General features: G+C 57.5%; 1 protein-coding gene across 3 annotated transcripts; it reads left to right on the top strand.

The window, feature by feature from the left end:
- Positions 1-902: 902 nt before the first annotated feature.
- On the top strand, positions 903-16200 carry RGS14 (regulator of G protein signaling 14). Of its 3 annotated transcripts, XM_045900371.3 has the most exons (15): positions 903-1196; positions 8265-8286; positions 8461-8639; positions 8979-9071; positions 9155-9298; positions 9693-9836; positions 9954-10065; positions 10390-10502; positions 10935-11138; positions 12779-12855; positions 13105-13231; positions 13316-13397; positions 13504-13550; positions 13634-13748; positions 13997-16200. In XM_045900371.3, exons 1-15 carry the CDS (start codon positions 1152-1154, stop codon positions 14197-14199), a joined length of 1707 nt encoding a protein of 568 aa, XP_045756327.1. In that variant the 5' UTR covers positions 903-1151; the 3' UTR covers positions 14200-16200. The 3 variants fall into 3 exon arrangements, with proteins under 3 accessions (XP_045756327.1, XP_045756336.1, XP_045756342.1); XM_045900386.3 differs by lacking the exon at positions 8461-8639 and having other exon boundaries at positions 1027-1196; XM_045900380.3 differs by lacking the exons at positions 13316-13397; positions 13504-13550.
- The last annotated feature ends 1337 nt before the right edge of the window (positions 16201-17537 follow it).

Raw genomic sequence — 17537 nt, 5'->3', positions numbered from 1 at the left:
AAACTGAAGAGGGACCCAAACCAGAGTGGTGGGTGACTTGAGGGCACTAAGCCCAAACGTAAGGTAAAACGCAAGTCCTTGTAGTAGGTGCGTGCCTGTATAAGAAAGAGGCCAACTGAGGACTCTGGCTAAGGGCCCCGAGTTCGGCTGGCCCGGGGCCGGGGCTGGAGGGCAGGGTGTCACTCTTCAGCTGATGGTACTACACCAAGGCAGGATTTTTGTGTGAGTGAGAATGAACAGCCAGGCATCACACACAGATGCCACCGATGCATTCCCCTGCCTGGGGGGTTGGGCACATGTCACCGGGGTGGCTGGGTGCTTACATGCCTATGTGCAGTTGCACCTGTCACAGGCCCCTGTCCAGGGGACTAGATATACACACCCAGGGGTTTCTTATGAAGGGCGAGCCTATGTGTTTATAACATGCAGACGTGAATGGTTTGGGTGTGCATGACCATGCATGCAAGGTGTCCATCTGTCTGTACGCTTGGACACATGCCTGGGCAGTGTCTGGGGATGAAGGTAGTCACTCTGCATGTGCACAGCTGCCTGGGGGGTGGGTACTGAGTATGCACCTGTGCAGCACAAACACAGCAGGTGTGAGATAAGCGTGTGCTGAGTAAAGTACCCGTGTGCATACTCGGTGCGCATGTCCGTGTGTTTGTGCGAGCCCCCGCCAGGGTGCAAAAAGGTGACTAAGTGTGTGAGCGCACACTTCTGTGTGCCCGGACGTGATCTTGGAGCTCCCTGGGCTGGGCCAGACCAGGCTCGGCTCCTTCCTGGGCGCACAGAGGCCTCTGCAATGTGCTGGTGACAGTGTGGGGCACTGCCAAGGGTGGACTGGTGGCATGTGTGTGTGCCTGTGAATGTGCGTGTGTGTGCATGTGCGTGTGCGTGTGCGTGTGTGTGTGTGTAGGAAGAGGCATTCGCTCTCTTAGACCTTGCTTCTTTCTGTGGTTCGGTTTCTATAGAGACACTTCCTGTGGCAGAGAAAAGAGGTAGTGAGCTGGTGTTTCAGGATGTGAGGGCCCGCAGGAGCAGAGCCGGGCTCTCTCTGTTGCCTGCCTGCTGCTGTGCAAGCTCTGGCCAGGGCTGCCCGCGGTCCCCATGGTGGGCGCTCCTCGCAGCAGGGACCCGTGAACAGCGGCGGCATGCCGGGGAAGCCCAAGCACCTGGGTGTCCCCAACGGGCGCATGGTGAGTGCGGGCTCCAGGCCAGGCCCATGGGGAAGGGGTGGGCACACCCAGGGTGGAGCCCAGGAGGCACAGCCGGCAGGGCTGGGCAAGAGCGTGCATGCTGCCGGCCAGCGGGAGAAGTTGGGTACGAACAGGAGCAGGCAGTGGGACCTGGGACTCTTGTCCTAGGACCTTCTAGATGGCCTGGCTGGGGACCTGGGCCAGCCTCAGAGAGGAGAGCAGAGTACAGTGGGCATAGGCTTCTGGTCCCCACTGCTTCCTCTCCTGCCACTTTGGCCCCATCCAGGGCTCCCCGCATCCTAGGGCAGCAGGGAGACCTGGCATGCCCTTTGACCCCTGCCTACCCCCACAGTGGCCCAGGCCTCCACATCTGACTTAGCCTCAGCCTTCCCCCCGCCTCACCCCACGTCCTGATGCATAAGGTCAGGTAAGGGGTAACCCTCAGTGGGTCACTGCCCTTCAGCTGGACCTGCTCAGAGGCTTCCTGCCAGAACAAGTAGTCCTTGGGCAGCCTGGGATGGGTCAGCAGGGTCAGGCCAGCTTGGTGCAGCTTGTCTTTTCTATTCCTGGGCCACCAGGAAGGGTGGGAGTAGCTGGGTGCTCAGATGCCCTGGCTCCTGCTGCTGCCACACCCTCTAAACCCTCTCCCTGGCTACTTCACCTTTATTTTTTTTTTAAGATTTTATTTATTTATTTATTAGAGAGCGAGCGAGAGAGAAACAGCATGAGAGGGGAGAGGGTCAGAGGGAGAAGCAGGCTCCCCGCTGAGCTGGGAGCCCGATGCGGGACTCGATCCAGGGACTCCGGGATCATGACCTGAGCCGAAGGCAGTCGCTTAACCAACTGAGCCACCCAGGCGCCCACTACTTCACCTTTAAATCAGAGCTGTGCTCAGACAGTCCAGCTTCTGTATTCATTCAGCTGATGGGGCAGACTGTGCTGGGCCTTCCTTCTCTCCCTAGGATACCAGCCCTCTTGGTAGAGCCCCAGCCCCTCCTAACAACCCCAGGAAGGCCAGACAGTGTCTTAACCTCCAACCTAGCCCCAGCCTAGGACTATGGGACAAAACCAATGGGTCTAGAAAGAACTGGGTTCCAGTCTTGGCTCCATTGTCCCTTACTAGGGGTCCTCTCTGACCCTCAGTTTCTTCACCTGTAAAATGAGGAAATTGGAACAGTTCTCCAAGGCTTGTTGAGATGATTAAGTGGAATGATGAATATGAGACCCTTGACCCATTGTGGGGGCTCCATAAATATCAGCCCAATGTCTCCCTTCATTCTCAGCCCCTCTTCAAGGATCCCCTGCCTCATTCAGAAACTGAGGTTTTACTCACACTCCTGCCTCCTAATTACCAAGACCTTTCTCCACCTCTCCTTCCAGTGTCTCTTTATTGCCCATCCCCAGGCTAGTTAGGTGGGAGAGAGGCAAATCCCATCAAGCTGGCCCAGTTCCCCACCTCACTGTCTTTACCATCAACCTAACTTTGGAAGTTCAAGAACCTAAGGTCCTCGCACTCCAACTCTAGAGGCATGATACTCAGGTGTCGAGGCCAAGGAGGAGCATGTCCACTCTCACGCCCAACCCAGCGGGCAGCTGGGTTGATGCTTCTGAGCAGTGCCCAGAACTGGAGGGCAACTGAGGGTGCCTGGAGATGGACCCAGCCTCTGCCCCTCCCACGTCAGCCATGGCTTCTCTACCCCAAAGTCATTCAGAGAAGGGAGGGCACCCAAGTTCTGCACCCAGCCCTGGCCAGCTCACAGATGTCCTGGTTCCTGGCAGCAACCTTCACACACAGGTTTATCTTTGCCCTTCCTGGGTCTGTTGTGAACTCTCCATGTCACCTCTTGGAATCCTGAGGGTCACAGCTCGGCTGCTCGCTGGCCATTGGTCTGCTTTCTGAGACGGTGCTCAGCTGATGGGGGAGGGGCGGACAGGTGTCAGCAGGGACGCACACAGAGGCACCTGTGGAGCAGGCAGCAGGCTCCTTCCACGAGTTACCCCCCCGACGGCGGCTCAGAGGAGTAAATGACATGCTGAAGGCGGCCAGCAAGTAAAGGGACCTGCATCTGAACCCAGCCTCTCTGACTCAATGCCAGTGGTCCCCCACCTCCCAGAAATGCCTGGCTCTGTCCTCCCCCACCTCCCCCTGCCACCACCCCCACCCACGGCTGCCATCATTCCCTGCTGAGGCAGCTTCATTTGTCAGCGTCTTTCCGCCACTCAGCTTGTCAGGCAGTTGCAATGAATCCTGTCACTTAGAGATGGCTCCCAGCCCCCTCCCAAAGACATCTTCACATAACCCCGAAGGCCACTTCATTTGTTCATGCAGGCATTCAGTCAATGGCCCCACCACAGGTCTGCTCTGTGCTGGCCCTGTCCTAGGCACAGGAGACCCAAACCCATGGCCCTAGCCCCTGCCCTCAAGCAGCTCCCGGTCTGGCAAGGCACAGAACACACAGGGCCAAATACCAGAACAAAATTCAGATTTGGTGAGAGCCATGGATCCAGGGTAGAGAAAGCTTGAGGAGGACGTGGGAAGGGAGAACTGACTTGTCGGATCATTTTGTACATTGTGCTATGAAGTTCTTGAAAGGATATGCCATCTGGAAGAGGGGATGGCATGGGGAAGGGTCTGGATGTGGGGAAACACAGGGTGTGTGTACAGGGACATGGCCTAAGGGGAAGCTGGGCCTAAAGCTTGGAGAGTGGTGGTTGTCATATCCTGTCACTCTCAGGGGGCCCAGCGAGTCTTCCCACCCGGAGAGACCTCTGCCTATCTTCCTGGCATCCAGCTCGGGGCTAGGGTTCAGCTCCACAGGGTTGACTCAGGCTGAAGGGGCCAGGCACCCAGGGTTCTCTGTGCATATACCCAGAGAGGATCTTGGGGCCTCAGTTTCCCCAAACTAGGATGAAAGGAGATGATGGTACAGAGTGCCCAGCACAGAAGATGCTAAGTAAATGGGCCCTCCCTTTGAGGTCTGACCTCTCCAGAGGGCAGAGTTCAAGAGGACCCCCTGGGCCCTTTACCCCTGATTGACTTTGCCCACCTGTGTCCAAAGGGCTGAGGCCCTGGGCCTCCCAGTTCCCCTTGTACATCTCCTGTCTGCCCAGGGAGGCGGCTTCGTGGAGGGAAGACCTCAGGCTCCAGTCAGGCACACTTGGCTTTTAACGTCAGCTCAGCCACTTCCACACTGTGGGACTTCTCTGGGTCTAGGTTTTCTCATCTGTAAAATGGGGCTAATAACACCTGCTACACAGATTGGAGGATAGAGTGAGAACGTGGATGTGTACTGTCAGAGAGAGCCCGTCACACAGTTGGAGCTCAGAAGTGTTGGTCCACTCCACGCTCACCTCAGTATCCTTAGACACCAGTGGCTCTTCCAGGGCCTAAGAGAAAGGTATGGCAAACTGAGGCCTGACCATGGGTCAGGGGTGTCACCTTCCACCACACCCTTCCTCATCCTTTCTTCCCCTTTTCTCCCATTCACTCACCACTTCTCCTCAGGCAAGCCAGGGTGGCGCAAGGCCAGCCCTGCTCAGCACAACTTCCCCAGGCCTGGGAGACTGGGCAGGCGGGAGCCCTGGGCAGGGCATCAGTATGAGGTCAGCAGGGCCCCTGACAGCTGCTTTCACACACCCCCTCACTCTTCCTAGCAGCCCCAAGAAATTGGGAATGCCGAGCCCCGTTCTACCCTGGGGGGAAACTGAGGCCCAGGGGAGGAAGTTACTTGCCCTTGAATGGTGGAACTGAAATTGGACCCTATCCTCACTCCCTCCCACCTCCAGATCTCTGTCCCTACCCCGTCTCAGCCCCAACTCTACAGATCAACAACCAGTGGGGCCAGAGGGACTGAGACACAGATGGGGCGTTCAGAGGTGAAGGATCCCTGGTGAAGGGGGTGCCAGGGCCTCACGGGAGGGCAGAGGAGGACTGCTAGGGCCCTGATGGCTGCTCATTGACACCAGAGCAAGGAGGGTGCTTCATGGGAGGGAGTTCAGGTTGGTTCCCTCTACAAACCAGGCCTGCCCTCTGGGAGCTACCAAATTGTAAGGAGAGAGAGGCCTAGACACGGGTGGGCAGAAGTGTGGTGGGCAGGAGGGCTCAGGGCAACTGGTCTTTGGAGGGGACTGGTGTCAATGAGCAGAGATTGGAGAGCAGTTAGTTCAGTGAGGGGAGCAGGAGCAGACACCCAGCAAGAGAAAGCAGCAAAGCAGGAAACAGGAGTGGGAAGGGGCGTGGGGCACCTAGAAAAGTTTGATAAAGTTCAGGGTGGAGTGAGGGGGAGGGAAATGGGGGAGGATGAAGGGGTTCATTAGTCAGGCCCAGGCTGAGCTTCAGCTGTAACCCAGCAACTGCTCCAGCCCCCGGGGCAGGGAGCTTGGCCACAGCCACCACCTGGGAGCCAGCCTAAAGACCCCGACAGTCAATTCAACGTAATGGCAAGAATAAAACGGAATAGGAGTGTCGGCTGGCTTCAGCTTCCGGTGCCTGCCCCAGCCACCATGGGGCTCTGAGCTTGGGAGAGGCTGAGTGCAGGGATGGAGGGCAGGGGGGAGAGAGGCCAGCGTGTGAGGGGGGACGGAGGACCAGGTGGCCACCGTGGAGCGGGAGGCAGGATGGTTCCGGGAGCCCGGAGCAGAGGTTGGTGACAGCCACCCTGAGGTTGGCAAAGCCTCAGAGCAGGCAGGACAAGCAGGTGCGGCATGAGCAGAGCTGCCAGGAACGGAAGGAGCAGGCTGGAAGGGACCCTGGGCTTCAATTTGTCTTCCTCACGCACCCCGGGAGTTGGGACTTTCTCAGGCAGCCAGCTGCTGGAGCTGACTCGGAAGAAGGGAAGAAGCCATCAGATGGGGGGGTGCAGAGGCAGGAGGGCGAGGGTGCTGGGGGTGGGAGTGGGGCACCTGCAAATGGGCTCCACGCCCAGCCACATTCTGCGCCAACTTTCTTTCCTCTTCAGCAAACTTTCACCTCCACACTCCAAGTGGGAGACGAGGCTCAGGGAGGAGCCCGAGGGCGTAAAACTGGAAAAGGGCAGAGCTGGGATTTGAATCTGGGTCTGACAGACCCCAACACCTGTGTTCTTTCCTCTACAACAGGGCTAGCAACCTCGGAAGCGGAGCAGGGTCAGACATCAATACTAATGTGCCAACAGCAGTAACAGTAACGTTCATGCCGGACAGTGTTCTGGGTTCCTTATCTATATATGTAACTTATTTAGTCCCAGCAACCCTTTGAAGTCAGGAGAAGCATTTGCCCCATTTCTATAGAGAAAGAAACTGAGGCACAGAGAGGTGTAGTGCCTTCTCCAAGATCACACAGCACAAATTGGAACTTGGGCAGTCCGGGGCAGCACCTGCCTCCGTAAGTAACATAAATGCATCACACTAGCCTCAGAGACCCCTGAAGAGAACGGGAGCCCCTTCCAGGGAAGGCCGTTGCTGCTCAGTGCCAGCCAACGTTGTCATGCTGGGAAGAAGCTCCAGGTAGCTGAGGCATCACAGGAGTTTATATAAAACTCCTGATTTTTAAATGTGGGAACACCTTTCAACGTAAAATGAAAAAAAAAAAATCTTGGGCCTCCTGGGTGGCTCAGTCAGTTAAACCCACTTACAAAAAATAAAGGCCAAGATATTAATAATGTCCTACATATTTCCAGGCCAGCTCTGGCCCACAGATGTGGGACCTGAGTGTTTCTAGGTGAGAGTGGGGAGCAAAGAGGGAGATTCCAGCTAGGAGGGCAGGGAGAGGCTTCCTGGGGGAGATGTTTGCAGACCTGTTTCCAGTGGGGATGTAACAAAGGGACAGGTGGTAGAAACTCCTGTGACAGGCCTAGTGAGAATATAGGATGTGAGAGAGAGGGAGGAACTGGGGATGATTGAGCCCAGGTGGCGGGAAGAAAGACAGGAACGATGTAGGGAAACTGTTCAGTGCCCTGCTTTGGTGGTGGCTTCCTTTGGGACTGGCTGAGTCGGAAGGGCTTGTGGGACATTTGGGCAGACATGGTAGCAGGAAGTTGGCTCTGTGGGTTTGGATCTGGGGAGATGTGGCAGGGGGAAAGGGCCCAGGACAGAGTCAGGGAGGGGTAGAAGCCATCTTGCGTGGGTAGGAGATGAGGAGGAAGCTGGAGGAGCTGCTAGGAAGGTAGGAAGACCAAGGGAAACCACTGCAAGAGTCATTTTGAAAGGAGGGTTTTTTTTTTTTCTATTTCACTAATGGTTGGGATTCCCAGAGAAGTCAGAGTTGTGTGTGGGATGGGGGGGGAGGGGGAGGACGGAGTTGGTCTCTACAGCAATGCTATTCACAGTGTGGTCTATGGACCAGCGCATCAGCATTGCCTGAGAGCTTGTTAGAAATGGAGAGTCTCGGCCCCATTCTGGACCTACTGAGCCTGAATCTCTGGAGGTGGGCTCCTACTGGTCATTTCAATGCACACTAGAGTCTGAGAATGACTGTCTATACTATAAAATAGCATCCCGGCACCAGCCTAAGGTGGGGTGGGGCCCAGGGTCTCTCAGGATCTTCTTCTCCAAAAGGAAATAGTTCCAACAAAGATATCACTGGCTATAGACACCAGCAAACATTGATGCAGCATTTACCACATGCTGGCCACTGTTCTGGATGCTTAAATATCTTAAACTGATTTGATCTTCACAACAGTCCCGGGAAGTAAGTTACTATTATTATCATCATCCCCTATTTGCAGATGGAAACAAACAAGTATCGAGTCACACAGCTAGTAAATGGCAGAGACAAGATTCAAAGTCTCTGCTGATCCCCACCATGCTGTACATTGGCGCTTACCCAGCACGTGCTGAGGGAGGAGGGAACCAGGGGCAAATGGAAAGTAACTGGCGTTAAGTCCCAGCACACGGTGGTTGGCACATGATGGAAGGGGAGCCAGGAGGAGCCTGAGCAAAATGCTGAGCAAGCAGTGACCTGGCTGGGAATGCCCAGCATGGCCCTCCAGGGGGAGAACACAGCTCCTGTCCTGGGGCCTGAACCCAGAACTGTACCCTGAGAATCCACCCTGGGCTCTGCTCTGACTGCCTACCTTGGGTCTCTTGTAGGTTCTGGCTGTCTCAGATGGAGGTAAGTGACAGCAGGTATGGAGGAGGCTTGCTGGGGTGGGGGAGGGTATGTGGAAACAGGGTGGGGACACCCCTGTCACTTGCTACCTTTCCAGGGAAAATACCTACAGATGGGGTTGGGCCAGGGCCTGGGGAAGGCCACAAGGTTCACCACCACTTGTCCATCCACCTACAGAGCTGAGCAGCACGGCAGGGCCTCAGGGCCAGGGCAAGGGCCGAGGAAGCTCCCTCAGTATCCACAGCCTCCCTAGTGGCCCCAGCAGCCCCTTCTCCACCGAGGAGCAGCCTGTGGCCAGCTGGGGTCTGTCCTTCGAGCGGCTGCTGCAGGACCCGCTGGGGCTGGCTTATTTCACTGTAAGCCTTGGGGTGGGATCGGAAGGGCAGGTGGCAGTGACCACTATGGTGTGTTGGGGGGGGGGGGGCAGCGGGCATGGGAGAGGACATGGAGCTTCAGGCTGGCCAGAGTGGGATTCCTCTGTCAGCTGCCTCCTCCAGCCTTTCCTTGGCACCTTCTTCCTGTTCCCTCAGCAGGGAACTTTCCATTTTCTCTCTGTGCCTTCCAATCTGGCCCCATCTGTCTGTCTGGCCCTATCTGCCTGACTTGGCCTCTTGGCCCTATCTCTATCCCAATCTCTTTGACTGCACCCCCTGACTGGGTCTCCGTGTCTCTAACTTCCTCCTCCTCTGCACCAGGAGTTTCTGAAGAAGGAGTTCAGCGCTGAGAATGTAACTTTCTGGAAGGCCTGCGAGCGCTTTCAGCAGATCCCGGCCAGCGACACCCAGCAGGTGGGGGAAAGGGGAGCTGGGGCAGAGTGGTGGGACCAGAGCCTGGGCCATGTCCTTGACCTTCTCTGTCCCTCCTGCAACAGCTTGCTCAGGAAGCCCGCCATATCTACCAGGAATTCCTGTCCAGCCAGGCGTTGAGCCCGGTGAACATCGACCGGCAGGCCTGGCTAGGCGAAGAGGTGCTGGCACAACCCCGACCGGACATGTTCCGCGCGCAGCAGCTCCAGGTGAGCGTTTCCGGGGGTCTCGTGTGATTAGGGGGCGTAGCTTTGGAAGAAAGGGCAAGAGGCGGGGCCAGATCCAGGGGCGGGGCCCGATTGTAGTGGGTGGGATGGGCGGGAGCGGGGTTCGGAAAAGGGCAAATTTGGATGCCCGCACCAAAGTAAAATGCAGGGGCAGGGCGTGGGTCAGAGGGCGGTACCAGAGGCTGCGGTGAACATGGGCTAGAGGCGGAGACTAGCTGAGGTAGAGGCGGAGCCAAGAGTGGGGGCGGGGCTGGACCAAGGAGTTGGGTGGGAGGGGCTCGGGTCTTGCCGGCCAGGTACGCGACCCAGCCGACCCCGAGGGTTGGGCCAAGCCGAACGCCCTTTCCGGCTCACCTTCCCTGCGCGGGTCCCGCAGATCTTCAACTTGATGAAGTTCGACAGCTATGCGCGCTTCGTCAAGTCCCCGCTATACCGCGAGTGTCTCCTGGCGGAGGCCGAGGGACGCCCCCTGCGGGAACCTGGCTCCTCCAGCCCGGGCAGCCCTGACTCCACGAGGAAGGTGCGGACTAGGGGCTGTGGGAAGCAGGGGGCCGGGTGCAGATCTGTAGGGCTGTGCCCCTGGTCTGCACGTGGGCTGGAGCCCAGCCCGGTGCCAGCGCCTTTCCTGTACCCGCAGAAGCCGAAGCTGAAGCCCGGGAAGTCGCTGCCGCTGGGCGTGGAGGAGTTGGGGCAGCTTCCGTCTGCTGAGGGCTCCGGGGGCCGCCCGCTCCGCAAGTCTTTCCGCAGGGGTGAGGGTCGGAGGCCACAGAGAAGAGTCGGGGTGGGAGTTTGGGCAAGCTTTGAGAATCCCCCCTTCCTCCTACTTGTCGCATAGACAGTCTGTAAATCTGAAAACCGAAATAGAGGTCTCTGTGACCACCGCGTTTCCCCGGTGGTTTGGTTTCTAGATTAGAGCAGAAGTTTGGGAAGCCCCCTCAGTAGCAACACTTCCATGGTCCCAAGCCGCGTTAGACCCCCGCGGGAGGGCTCCAGCGGGGTCCACCAGGTTGTGGAGAAGGGGGTGTGTCGGGGGGGGGGAAGGGCTGTTCTGCTCACTGCTCCCTCTCCCCTAGAACTGGGAGCCGAGGCCCCAAACTCGGCCTTGCACAGAGAGTCCCAGGGCTCCCTCAACTCGTCCGCCAGTCTGGACCTCGGCTTCCTGGCCTTTGTCAACAGCAAATCTGAGGTGAGCAGACTGCTGGGGGAGATGAGGTGCAGGCTAGGGCCACTACTCATGCACCTTTGTGGGGCCGCCATCATTCCTAGTCATGGTCCCCGCTTCCATCTCCCTGCTGCCAACCCCTCATATTCCTTACTTTCTTCCTGTCCTCACCACCTTGGGCCCCATGCATGGCATGGGTGTACATTCTATTTGTGTGTGTGCCCAGGTGTACCCAGCAGGTGTATGTGGGTCAGGGGGAGGACCTGTCTCTGGGTGGTCCTATGTCTGGGTGAGCATATATGTTGTTGTAGGAGGAGTATCTTTGCCTGCCGAAGAGTGTGCCCTTAGGTGTGTGTGTGCGTGTGTGTGCCCCAGTGAGCTTACCTGTCTGTGTGCCTCTCTGCATGTCCCTGAATGTGTACACATGACCTTCCCTCTACTCCTGCCCCAAATCAGAGCGACCGGAAGAGCCTTGGGAGCACAGAAGGTGAGAGCGAAAGCCGGCCAGGGAAGTACTGCTGTGTGTACTTGCCCGATGGCACAGCCTCCTTGGCCCTGGCGCGATCTGGCCTCACCATCCGTGCCATGCTGGCAGGCATCTGTGAGAAACGAGGCCTCTCTCTACCCGACATCAAGGTCTACCTGGTCGGCAATGAGCAGGTGTGAATCTGGCCTGGTCCCCAACTCTCACTCTCTTCCTGATCCTGACCCCAACCCCATTCCTGTCTCTGTTCAGCTATGACTTCAACCCCAATTCCATTCCTATTCTCACCCCCTTCCTAATTCCAGTCCCCAACAAAACCCTGCCCCTCCCCCCATGCCCAGCTTCAAAGCAACCCAGCAACAACTCCTCAAACTCAGGCCTCCACTCTCGTTCCATGAACGTCCCATCCCCACCCTACCCCCTCCCAGCTTCCAGCTTCACCCATCATCTTCACTGTGATGCTCTGGGGAGGTGGAGTAGGGGAGAACCACTGCCAGAGCTGGGTTTCCCCCATCACTCCCAGAGTTCCTACTGGCCATCTTTGAAATGGCTGTCAGGGGCACCCAAACGCACCTAGCCCATGAAAAAAATTTCTTGAGGTACAAGCATTAAGCTTTAAAGAGGAATCTAAGAAAAAGGGTGTGCAGAGGGACCCAAGCCTGAGCTCTGTCCTCCAGGTCCACCTCCGTGGTGGGGATCCCCACCAAGGTGGAGATGAGCCAGGCAGGATGTGATCAGGGAAGAGGAGCTGAAGCTTCAGAGAGTTTCTGGGGGAAGGTAGGCTTTTCTGGCTGGTTCCACGAAGGCTTCGTGGAAGAGGCTGCTGTTGATGAGGGGAGAATGAGGACAGGGAGTTTGCCTGGCAGAGCTGTTGGAAGAGGACATTCTAGGCAGAGGGAACATCTTAAATGAAGCCCTGGATGTGGGTAAGAAGTGCAGGGCAAGTTCCGGGGCCTGGAGAGTGGGACTGGGAGGGCAGCAGTGGGAGGAGCTCTGCCCACTCAGGCCACCCATGCAGCCTCTGAAGCCCAGATGGGCATTCATGACTGCTGAATATAACTTCCCACCCACACTCCACCTGTCCCTGCAGCACAACATAGGCCTATCCCTGGAAGAGGCTGCCTCCCTGCCTTGGGTAGTGCAGACAGTGGGGCCTATAGGGACAGGAGACTCTACACCTACTGTTCATGTACCTACGTGTGCCAGGTACTGTGCCAGATAGTTTACCTCCTTCTGGCCTCACAGCAGTCTTGGGGGAAGGGTTCTTGTTGCAGTGAGGAGACAAGTAGTAAGTGGGGATGGAGAGAAGTGGACAAGTGTCAAAAAAGGGGCAAGGCCCGGGTAGCTGATCAAAGGTGGGTGGTGAGGAAGGAAATGCATCCAGCTGGTCTGGTTGGGTTTCACATGCCTGAGAGACAAGGGGGCAGCTGTCCAGGAGGCAGGTCCTGGCCTGGCCTGGCCTGGCCTGGGAAGAGGCGGCCCCATGATCCAGAACCTAGGCCTGCTCCTTATCCAGCAGCCTCATTACCATTCCGTGCTCACCCCACTCCCATGCTTCCTGTAACTCCGTTTCTTTTCCAAAGCTGTCCAACCTTCTTGCCACCCTTCTCCCTGGCCTTGGCCATATTAGGCTCCCACTCCAGCCAGGAGTCTTACTCCATCCACATCTCTGCGGCTCACCCGCCCATTGGCCTTTCCCTCTGACCCTTAGGGGCCCCAGTGGGGGCTGTCGGAGGAAGTGAGGTGGTTCCCTCGGACCGTGGGGATGGTTGGGGCTGGGGAGGGAGGGACTCTGAGCCCTGCCTGGCATCTGCAGAAGGCCCTGGTCCTGGATCAGGACTGCACCGTGCTGGCGGACCAGGAAGTGCGGCTGGAGAACAGGATCACCTTCGAGTGAGTGCCCCTCCTCCCAGGCTTGGGTCCTGGGTTCCAACACTTGTTTGGGTCCCAGTTCAGGCTATTGTTCTCCCTCTCAGGTCCCGCCCCTGGTGCTAACTGCGTCCCCGGGGCTAAGGGCCCACCCCCAAGTTGTCCCACCCCCTCCCAGTTCAGGCTCCGCCCCCTCTTGGACCTGTCCCTGGGGGGCTGGGGGAGAGGCGGGCCCGCTCTCCTGCCCTGCCGCAGCGCGAGGGTCCCGTGCAGGGTCGAGTCGGTGGCTCTGGAGCGCGTGGTGCGGATCTCCGCCAAGCCCACCAAGCGGCTGCAGGAGGCGCTGCAGCCCATTCTGGCGAAGCATGGCCTGAGCCCGCAACAGGTGGCGCTGTGCCTGGTGAGCCGGGGGGGACAGCGGGGCAGGGCAGGGGCGGCCGGGAGCGGGCTGCCTGTCTCGCGGGCTGCTGACCTGTCCCCACAGCCAGGCGAGAAGCAGCCGCTGGATCTGGGGAAGCTAGTGAGCTCGGTGGCGGCCCAGAGACTGGTTTTGGACACTCACCCAGGTAGAGAAGCAAGGCCCCAGGGCTTGGTCCCTGGAGATGGCTTTGGCCCAGAAGGGAAGGGATCCAGGTGGGAGGCAAACACTAACGGTGGTGCGCTCTGCCACAGGTGTGGAGATTCCCGAAGCTAGGGACATAGCCCAGCGTCACCGCCAGGTGAGAGAGAGAGAAAGGGCTCCCCCTTCTACCCACTGCACCTCCCCTCCCAGCTGTGGCTCTGACTCCGCGCGTTCTTACAGGGCAGCCAACCTAGAGCCCAGAACAAGGCTGCCCATCCCCCTCCACTGTCCCTCAACTCCATGGCTGAGGCACGGAGTAGTCTCACTGGGAAGCGGCAGACCTGTGACATTGAAGGTACTTTGGGGACGGTGGGAGCTAGGGACCAGAAGCATTGGGGACCATTGAAGGTGGGCGGAATCAGAGAGGCTTGAGCTGAGGCCGGGACCTGCATGTCCTTGGGGCTGGAAGAGTGTCCATTGGGGCTGGGGGACCCAAGGGGCTGAAGGGCGGAAGGAGGTTAGGGAGGCTGTGGTCATAGTAAAAGCAGCAGGACGGGGGTGGGCTAGCACCAGTGGGCCTCTTGACTCTATGGCCACCCTTAGGCCTGGTGGAGCTGCTGAATCGGGTGCAGAGCAGTGGGGCCCACGACCAGAGGGGCCTTCTGCGCAAAGAGGACCTGGTGCTTCCAGAATTTCTGCAGCTGCCGGCCCAAGGGCCCAATTCCCAGGAGGCCCCACCACAGACTGAATCAGAGGTCCAGCCCAAGGGGGACCCCTCGGACTCCACTGCCCACTCGGGCCTCTGACAGCTGCCCAGCAGTCCAGGCCGGCTGCATGGCACCTGGCGGGCCAAGCATGCCATGGGCCCGCTCTGCATGCCCTGTCTGTGCCATGAGTGTCCTTGGCCCCTTCCTGCCATGGGCAGGCCCGCAGGAAGAGCTGGACGAGGGTGGAGAGCGGGCTCAGAGGAGCCACACCCCACAGCTACCACCGCTTGGTCCCTCATCAGTTCGCTCACCCATCCCTTGCTGCCAGGTCACTGAGGGGAGGTGGGCCTCGCCTCCCCAGTACAGGCATGCCCAGCACAGAGGGGCGGCATTGGTGGTGCCAGCCCCCCACCCTGTGCTAAGCCTCAGCGGGGAGCAGGAGGTGGGGCTGGCCCCTCCTCAGGGAGCTGGAATGAGTAAGGCCTGGGGGTGCAGGCGGGCAGCCCCTCACTCTACTCACATAGGCTCTGCTGGACGTATGGATTTTGCAGTCGGCCTGGGGCAGCTGGGTTTGTCCTGGATGTACGATATTGTTATTATAATAGTAATTATTATTCTCCCGTGAGGTGTGTTCCTTGTGTGCCTGTCCACCCTGGGTTCCCCCCCGCCCCCCACAACTGCACTGCCTCTGTCACCAAGGTCAGTGCCAGGAAGCTCTTGGGGACCTCAGGATGTGCCCCCCGACTTCCTGTTGTCAGAACTTCTCTTCCTGACTGCACAGAGTATTGGGGTGTGAATATGAGAGACAGACAGAGACGGGGAGCGAAGGAGGAAGGGGGGAGGGAGGGGAAGGCCCTTCTGGGGAGCTGCGCCTCTGCCACCTGCCCTCATGCTGTTCCTCAGTCTCTGGATCTGAGGAGAGCACAGCATCTGGTTGTTGTCCCTCTACTTCTGGTGGTGCTCGAGTGTGTCTCTGCAGACATGGCTGTGGGCTCCTTGGGATGCATGAAGGGCCTTGTGGAGGATACTGGTTGTTGTGGTGGGGGCAGGTTCTGTTCCTTGCCTGCTTTGGCTGGGTAGTCATCCCTGTCCCTAGGCAGCCCACACAGGGAGGGGGAGCAGGGAGGACCTCCCAGAAGGAGGGCCCAGCATGTGGGCGGAGAAGCCGGACTCAGTCCCGGTGCCGCTGAGACAGAGGAAACAAGGGGACATGGGAACCTCGAAGGGACACCTGGGGAGTGAGGGACCCTCCTGACCCCCTCGGGCAGGTCAAGCTCCCTTCCCCACTCCAGTTCTTTGTGCTTGCTGTCCCCTCTGCCAGGAACTGCCCCCCCCTCCGCCCCCATGCCATCATGGCACCTCGTTCTTGAAATTCCTGAGAGATCAGTGGGGTTTGCTGACCCATCATGCCTTTCTCCAGAAGTTGAACCCAAGCCTTTCTCAGGGGCCTTCAGCCCTCTGCCCCCTCTGCTCATTTTGCTTGGCTAGGTTGACCAGACCCCCTAGCTGCTGGAGGGGGGCTCATGACCCAGGCCTGGTCAATCAGAGTTTGGTGCAGGGATGATTCTCTGACCCCAATCAAAATCCCAGTCCTGGTCATCTACCATTTCCCGGGGATTTGAACAGAGGTTATGCAGGGAGAGAACCTGCATGTCAGTGAAGCCAATACAGGACAGCAGGACTGAGAGATAGAAGGAGATTCTTGACAAAATTTACCTGAACACCTAAATTCACCCAGGCCTGAAGTCAACCACCCCTAGACATTCTCATTTAGGCAAGCCAACACATTCTTTCTGTGTGCATGTGCCTCGGACTCTGAGTGGGTTTTCTAAGACCTGCAACCACAAAAGTTCTGCTTCATCATTCAGCTTGAACACCTCAGCAGAGCCTTCCCTGGTCACCTGATGCTGTGATCTAAACGTTTGTGTCCATCCCCCCACAACCCCGCCATTCATATGTTGAAACCCCAGTCCCAAGGTGATGATGGTATTAGGAGGTGGAGCCTTTGCAATGTGCTTGGTCTTGAGGGTGGAGTCCTCGTGAGTGAGGTTAGTGCCCTTATAAAAGAGATCCCAGAGAGCTCCCCCACCCCTCCCACCCTGTAAGGACAGAACAAGAAATTGGCTGTCTACAACCTGGAAGAGGGCTGTCACGAACACCAAATGTGCTGACACCCTGATCTTGGACTTTCAGCCTCTAGAATTGTGAGAGATAAATTTCTGTTGCTTATAAGCCACCTAGTCTCTGGTATTTTTGTTATAGCAGCCCAAACGGACTGATACCAGATTTGAAGTGCTCCCCAACTTTGTTCTCTACAATGCTGTCTAGTTTTCTTCCTTCATAGTGCTCATCCCACTCTGTAATGACCTTGTTTACTTATTTACACTTGTTGGCTGACAATATGAAAAACATGCCCTGATGGCAGTGACCTTGTCCCTCGTAGTCATTGCTGTATCTCTTTGGCCTAGTGGGAAATGATTCCACAGCCTCAGATAGACCCAGTGAAGGACGCAGGGACAGCAGAGCAGTGGGGTCCTGGGCAGGGGACTGCATAGCACCAGGATCACAGTCTGTGGCCAGATGGGGGTAGGGAGACAAACCCATGTCCCTTCCCCAATCAGCTGCAGAACCTTCCTTATAGTTCCGGGCCCTGGGGTTTCTCCCTTGGGGGCAGAGACACCTTTCCATGTGCCTAGATAGAGAGGTGGGGACACCAGGTGAGAGATGGGTATCTTCCCAAAGTTCGCAGATCCTGCAGGCAAGCCCACCCTTCACCCATCCCTGCCTATCTGCAGACCCAGCAGTGATGCCTACTACTCTTAGGGACCAACAGAGGCGATTGCCCCATGATAGAGGAGGTCATGGGTCAGGTGGAAGAGCCTCTATAGATGTTAGCTCCTGCAGGGGGGAGGAAAATTCACATCAGCTCAGGCCCCCAAGTTAGGCATGCTCCATCCTTTATCTCATTTTTGTCCTCATGACAAAATAGCCTGGTGGGGATGAAACCAAGGCTACAGGAAGGGAAGTGATGAGTCCAGGATCCTGCAAGGAATTTGTTGCTGGAGCTTGACCCGCACATAGGCTGTCTGACTCAGGGACACACACCAAGGAGGAACCCCTGATGGGAAGCCGGCACCCTCTTGGGGGAGGATATGTTGATATGGCTGCTCTGGGGAGCAGCTTGGGAGTTTCTGCTAAAAATTAAAAACACACAGCATGTGACCCCAGCAGTATCACCAGAGAATCACTCACTCCCAGGCACAAGGGGCCCCATCCCTGCAGGGTTGTTTATGACCCCAAAACTGGCAAACAGACAAATGTGGGTGGGGGTGTGGTATGGGGTAACAAAAAGGTGGTGGTGTGTCTATGCTCTGCAATACCACAGAGCAGATAAAGAATTGGGTAGAGCATGTCCTGCTATGGAAAGTTCTCCAAGA

This window comes from Mirounga angustirostris, unplaced genomic scaffold (assembly GCF_029215605.1).
Source record: "Mirounga angustirostris isolate CCGP_5_RB_7025 unplaced genomic scaffold, mMirAng1.0.hap1 SCAF_7, whole genome shotgun sequence".
Lineage (NCBI taxonomy): Eukaryota > Metazoa > Chordata > Mammalia > Carnivora > Phocidae > Mirounga > Mirounga angustirostris.
Note: the sequence above shows the minus strand (reverse complement) of the source record. Positions and strands in the feature narration are given on the sequence as shown.